This window comes from Carcharodon carcharias, chromosome 30 (genome assembly GCF_017639515.1).
Source record: "Carcharodon carcharias isolate sCarCar2 chromosome 30, sCarCar2.pri, whole genome shotgun sequence".
In the NCBI taxonomy this organism is placed as follows: domain Eukaryota; kingdom Metazoa; phylum Chordata; class Chondrichthyes; order Lamniformes; family Lamnidae; genus Carcharodon; species Carcharodon carcharias.
In genome coordinates this window covers 26,071,486-26,078,174 of record NC_054496.1, presented here as the reverse complement: position 1 = coordinate 26,078,174, position 6,689 = coordinate 26,071,486, and the positions used below count along the sequence as shown (strand labels likewise).

The 6,689-nt window shown below is 44.2% G+C and overlaps 1 protein-coding gene across 2 annotated transcripts in view; it reads right to left on the bottom strand.

Annotated features, from left to right (window-relative positions):
* LOC121271342 (atherin-like) overlaps window positions 1-6,689 on the bottom strand; it is a 77,306-nt gene continuing 70,617 nt past the window's right edge. For both annotated transcript variants that reach the window (XM_041177284.1, XM_041177286.1), the window contains 2 exons: window positions 5,999-6,110; window positions 1-3,415 (listed from right to left, as the gene is read on the bottom strand). In XM_041177284.1, the coding sequence (XP_041033218.1) occupies window positions 3,266-3,415; window positions 5,999-6,110 (262 nt within the window). In that variant the 3' untranslated portion in view covers window positions 1-3,265. The remainder of the gene's footprint in view (window positions 3,416-5,998; window positions 6,111-6,689) is intronic.

Below are 6,689 nucleotides of genomic sequence, written 5' to 3'. Positions count from 1 at the left end.
CATTTTGAATCAAGTTTATTAAACACTTCTCATTTCAATATTGTTGTTTATTGCTTAACAGCGTCTCATTTAGCAAGAATAAGCTCTAAAAATTCACACTATCCGTTTTGTGCATTCCATTCAAAACACATGGCTTTTAGTTACTCCTTTATTATAAAATCACACAAATATAAACACACAAAAGATTCTGTAAAGCGCATTGACAGCTGCTGTTTGCAGGGCTCAATGTCTCAGCATCAGCATGGAATGCCACCCCACTCAAAGGGAACGGCAGCAGCCGATTGTCCCGCACCATCCCTATCGGTGTGGCACGTAGCATTTTGCACCACATGAAAGTCCATTGCACAGGCTTGCACCTTACTGCTGGTCTGCAGCACTCTTGAGCAATGAAACTCAGCACAAAAAGACACACTTGTCTCAGCACCTGGAATAGAGCCCTGCTACCACAGGAATTCAAGTACGACAACTGACTGAGAGACACAATTCTGAAAACAGCACAGCACACGTGGAGTGCAAAAGGAAGGCTGATCATTCTCCAGCTGGTCAAGGACGTAATGCAGAAGGATAACTTCAGAAAACTAGTGGACAGAACTTTTAAGTTTCTTTCCCTTGCAGCAATTCCTAACACATGTGCAAGATTTTTCAAATTAACCTCTTTTTATATCCCCCCCAGCACCTCCCCCAGACCCCCAGCCTGGGCTGTAACGAAGGGCCACATTGTCCTCATTGGAGTGGCATGACCACTTTCTGGTGGGCGGTGATCTAGAATAAGGGACTTTGTTAACATTAGAGTCAGGTCGTAGAGCAATGAGGTTAAGAAGCAATTCTTCAAAAGGGTAGTGGAAGTCTGGAACCCTAACCCTCAAAAGGCTCATGGGGGTCGTGAAAATTTCAAAACTGAGATCGATAAGATTAAGTTGGTTGAGGCTATTAAGGGATATGGGACCAAGGTAGGTTGATGGGGTTAAGTTACAGGTCAGCCACGATCTAACGAACGGGCTCCTCCTGTTCCAAAGTCAGTTTGGGAACACAGTGGGCTAATGAAGTGTTAGGTGCACTATGTAGCCAAACGAACCTACCAACAAGTCAACTCCTAGGTTAGCCACAAGTTGTATAAGGTATGTCAGGTCTTCACATGTTGCACAATGGCACAGTGTTTGAACTGCATCTAGTTTGCACAGCTGCAGTAAAGATGCTAAGTGGTGTCTTCCCAAAACCAGTGTGAATACTCTCAGATCCAGTTCTTCCCCATTTCCATCCCAACTTATTCCATGAATTCTACAATCGAATTGCAAGGTAACTTGCAGCACTAACACCACTAATCGGGACCCAGTTTTTATTTCTTCAAAGAAGTGTTTCTCACATGGTTCGGATGATGAATGGTAACCGCTTAAATTTAACATGACAAAATACCCTGTAATCCTCAGCTTTTACAAGTGCTGACCAGCAAAGGCACCTTCCGGTTTAGTCATTTTCAAACCAAGTCCTCAGGCACGCAAACGAACCAGTGCGGCAGGTAACAGAACCCTTCAAGGGGATCCTACCGGACTGCAAGTGGAAGCTAAACTATAAGCTGAAACTTGTGGAAAAACTGATAGGGGAAACCAGTGGAAGGTCACAGGAAGAAATGTTTAACTCAAAAGTTTACTAAACAGAAAAGCTTAAGAAAAAGTGCCACATTTTCAACTGAGCATCTGAACCCATGGCGAAAACTTTCAGGATCCTGCACGGGAACACAAGCCAGTTTTGCAGTCAAATTTTGTTAAGGCGTATTTTAAAATTTAAAATGTCCCAAAAAATTAACAGGAAATGAATCCTGAAAAGCAAGGGATTGGCTAAATCTATCAGCTTCACTGAGCAACACAGCGTTAAGCTCCGTCCATTTGATAACCCAAGAGGTTGGTTATAGATACTAACCAATGTCCTGTGATGTTGCAAATGGAGAGTCAGGCCAAGTGTAGTTTCAGACTGAGCGGGGGAGTAACTGGATTAGAGCACACGGAAGTAGCTCATCCCCATTATAAAGGAATACATTCTGCCCTAATTTTGATATTTCCCTTATAAATTCCTCTGCCCATATTTATGATGGAAACCGCCTATGTAAACACGTCACATTGTAGTTACATCCCCATACTGGTGGTGATGCTGCAACACAGGTGGACGTAGTTGTATGACAAGTTTACACATCCAAAATTCCATACAAATTCCGAAATGGGATTTATAAAAGAAAAAGTTAACAGGAAGTGTAAACAGAGGCCAGGTTTAAATACATATTTCTTTAAGTTCTGCAGATTCATTTGCCAACACACAAAATCCTGCAAGTGTGAGCAAGCAGTCATAACCCCAGCTCACAAAATTTCAATTTAAGGCTTTCATTGCATTTTGGAACATACTGATCATATCTAATATAATCAAAACTTTAAAAATATACGAGACACACTTCTAGCACCAGTAACAACTGTACAGCTTGATGCAAAACTCCAAAGTGATTAACTTAAGTGGGTGTAATTGTAAAAGGATAGAGCATGGAGATAATGTTTACAACAAATCTAACTGCACCATAATTTATGGGTCCAACAAAAAGATTGTGTGTTCATTCTGAAGGGGATTCCCTTTATTGGGAAGCTTCAATTGGACTATCAGCTCCCGCCTGACTGTAGGAAGATGCTCATTCTGTTCAGTACTTATTGCTTAGTCGCTTCCCGCTTCTTTTGGGCTTTAATGATTTTGCTTCTCAGTTTCCAATCCTTGGGATGAGGGCAAGAGAACAGCACAGTCCCTCTAAGTGTGCTTTTTTGTGCACTCGTGTGCTGTCAAACAGGATGAAGGGCAGGTTTTGCAGAAAGCCCCTTCCTCTATGTTTGAACAGTACGTCACCCATTGCAAAACGGCGCACACGCACACACATCAGAGCCAGTCAGCAGGGCCATTTCTTCCTGTCAGCAAGGTGACAAGATCCTGGAATAAACCCAGCACTGGGGAGCTCAGCCACGCCATAGAAAAGGGAGATTCAAGTATAGTGTGGGTCAGACAGTGATAGGAAGGCTTCAACACTCCCCAAGCCCTGCTTTATATAAACCCACTCACTGCCCCAGGCATAGAGTATGTTAAATAAACGTCTTATTCCTGCCGGCGTTCCTCCTTTCCCTTTAAAAATCGAATGAATTTAATTTGGGAACATATTAAAGTGAGGCTGCAGTGGAGCGCGTGCAGGTAGAAGCTGGGTGTACAGGACACATAATCTGCTACCAATGACAGGCATCCATCAGCATGAGGGCGCCTCATTGTTAAAATGATGTAACTGCAGCACCTTGATATGATACTCGTATATCTTTAGTGCGGGGCCCAGTTTAATTGCCAGTCCCGTCAGAACGTCGTTCCTCTTCATTAGGAGCAGGGACTTGCCATCAATCTCCTGCAATAAGGAGGATTAAAAAATTTTCATTAATTAACGTCATTACTTCACTAGGATTAGGTGTTCACTCACTGCCCCAGGCATAGAGTATGTTAAGCCTCAGCTGCAGCATCAAACTCGCACACCTGTAATCTAGGTATGCATAAGGATAGGAGGCCCTCTGAGTGGATGTCCAACACTCACTGCTTGGGATATCAGATCCCTCTGATTTGGGAAGCCTACATTCATAGGAACATTACTACACACATAGGATATGTCATGATAATGAAGGAAAAAACAACAAAATGCATCCGGAAATGTTGGACTTTAAAAATAAGACCTGAATTTTTTTTAAAATGCACACAAGGTACTGGCTGGAATGCTGCAGAGTGACTCGCTAAGAGGTAATGGAACCCCACCCTGCTGCAGACAAAGTACTTCTAAAGACTTCCAGAACTAATTGCTTTGGTAGAGAAAATGGGAGATGGGCATCATCTCATCAAGAAATTTGGTGAGCAATGCCCAGACAGATTTGTGAATTCACTTCCCATTTGGAATATACAAAGAAGGGGTTAAAAGTGTGCTGAAAAGCTGCTCTGGTGTCTGACTGCTGGTGGGTGTTCTGAGAGAGAGCAAGTGCTTGAAGTTTGACTCAGAAGTAACAGCCACACAACAGTACCTCTGCAAATCGTCAATTTGCAGGTATCCCAATCTCTGTCCTCCTCTACAAAATTCAACTCTACGGAACCTCGAAACCAACTATTCATCTACCGGAGTCAATTCTACTGGAACCTCGAATCCCGACTATTCATCTACCGGATTCAACTCTACTGGAATCTTGAATTGCAATGCTCAATAACCCACAAGTTCGGTTTACCTTTGTTATATATAAATACTTCAAGCTAAATTCTTACTTTTAACCTGTATGGCTGTATATGCATGTGCTTTATCCTTTCTTGTCTTTAATAGTTAATAAACTTACTCTTATCTTTAACTCAAGAAAATCTGATCAAATTGGCTCCTTCAAAACCAGAACGATTGATTCTGAGAAAAAGGCATTTGCGAAAGGGATCCCTTTTAGATTAAATCTCGTTGCAACCAACAGAGGGGGAGGTGGGCTGAATAAAGACAGCGAGCCAATTCATCCCTCCTCACCCAGGGCATAACTATTTGGGGGTGTCACGGCCAAACGGTGACAAATTGAGGGATCTCACCTGGATCAACAACTTTGGGGAACCTCACCTGGGGGTGGGTCATAACAGATATATGGCACAGAAACAGGCCATTCAGCCCAACCAGACCATACTGGTGCTTATGCTCCACTCGAGCTTCCTACCATCTCACCTAAATCTACCATTGTAACTCTCTATTCCTTTCACCCTTGGGTGCTTGTCTATCTTCCCCTTAAGTGCATCTATACTATTTGCTTCAACTAATCCTTGTGGTAGTGAGTTCCACATTCTCACCACTCTTTGGGTGAGCAAGTTTCTTCTGAATTCCGTTTTGGGTTCCTTGGTGACTATCTTTTATTGGTGGCTTCTCCCTTTTCTTTTTAAGGCCTCGATTAGGTCACTCCTCAGCCTTCTTTTTTCGGGAGAAAAGGGACCCAAGCCTGTCAATCCTTTCCTGATATTTATACCCAAGCATTCCTGGCACCATCCTGGGAAATCTCTGCACCCCATCCACTGCCCTTTATGCTCTTTTTTATAACATGATATCAGAATTGCACGCAGTGCTCCACGTGCGATCCAACCAAGGTTCCAGGCAGCTTTACCGTGACTTCCCTATTTTTCAATTTGATCCCTCTACAAATAAAGCAGCCAGGAGCACCAGATCCCTTTGAAAGGGGAGTCTGAAAGCTACCACCAGTGCCTTGAGTGCAGAAGATAGCTCTGGTCCGTTTACAGCCCTGTCAGCTCTTGCTAGCTAGATTCCAGCATGTGCAATGTTCTGTTTTTGTTTGAACCAATAAGCGGTATTCACTGCAAAATAATCATCAGTTCCTGACAAGTGCTCCCTTGACCAAGGAGGGCACCACTGACACAACTGGCCAATAACCAACTCTAAAAAGATGGGCGAGTTTAAAGAGTCAGGGGTTTAAAAGACCAGGAACCGGGTGGAATCCCAGCATGAATCTATCAAGAGCCAGCCGTCAAGGAGAGCTGTTCTGTTAACTGGCTCTTCATGGGGGATGTCCTTAAGAGTGTCCAGCAGGCGGGCTTTTGGGTTACTGCTCAGCTGCATGTGACCCACACATTGGCAGCCAGTGGCACAAAACCCAGTGGATACGGATCAATGACAGCTAGAGCCCTGGCATTCTGGAGCCTGGGGCTGCAGTGTACAGGTGGTCATTGCCCCAAACAGTAGGCTTACCTACTGCTGCCACAAGGGGATCCAGTATTCCATTCTTCACTAAGAGAATTCCACTAGAGCTAGTGGCAAATGTGGGCCGTGTGTTTTCTTGTTAAAGCCCCTTTAAACACATGTTTTAAGTGCACTCTTCAATGTTTTGCAGCTTGCATTCAGAAAATAGAAACATTGGTCCCATTCCTAAATTCAAATTCACGCGTAGGAATCCTTGCACCAGAAAGGTTCCACACTCACCTGATCCTCAAAAGCACTAGCCTGCTCTGGGAATCCTGCCTCCTTAAAATAATTCACCACATCAGCGATGCTCCATTCAGTTGGATCAACAGACTTCCCATTCTCTTCCAGGCTGTTAACAAAGACGCCATCATTACTTCTCTCTCTATTCCCCCTCAGGTTGCTGAAATATACTGGGCCACAGTTCCATCAGGCCCAGGCAGCCCAGCGCTTCTCAGCCAATTGAAATATGAAAGAGGAGGTAAAGGAACAGTGAAAATAGAATGGGGAACAGTGAGATGAAGAATGAGACATGACGGGTGAAAAAGTAAAAAATGGTCCTGCAACCATCTGATTCTGACCCTCCATCCAGGACAGGAAGATTGATTCTTGGGTCACAGTCAGGCCCAAACATCAGTCACGAGAGGACACAAGTTCAAGGTGAGGGGCAGGAGGTTTCGGGGGGATGTGAGGAAAAGTTTTTTTACCCAGAGGGTGGGGACGGTCTGGAATGCGCTGCCTGGGAGTGTGGTGGAGGCGGGTTGCCTCACATCCTTTAAAAAGTGCCTGGATGAGCACTTGGCACATCATAACATTCAAGGCTATGGGCCAAAAGCTGGTAAATGGGATTAGGTAGGTAGGTAGGTCAGGTGTTTCTCACGTGTCAGTGCAGACTCGATGGGCCGAAGGGCCTCTCCTGCACTGTGTGATT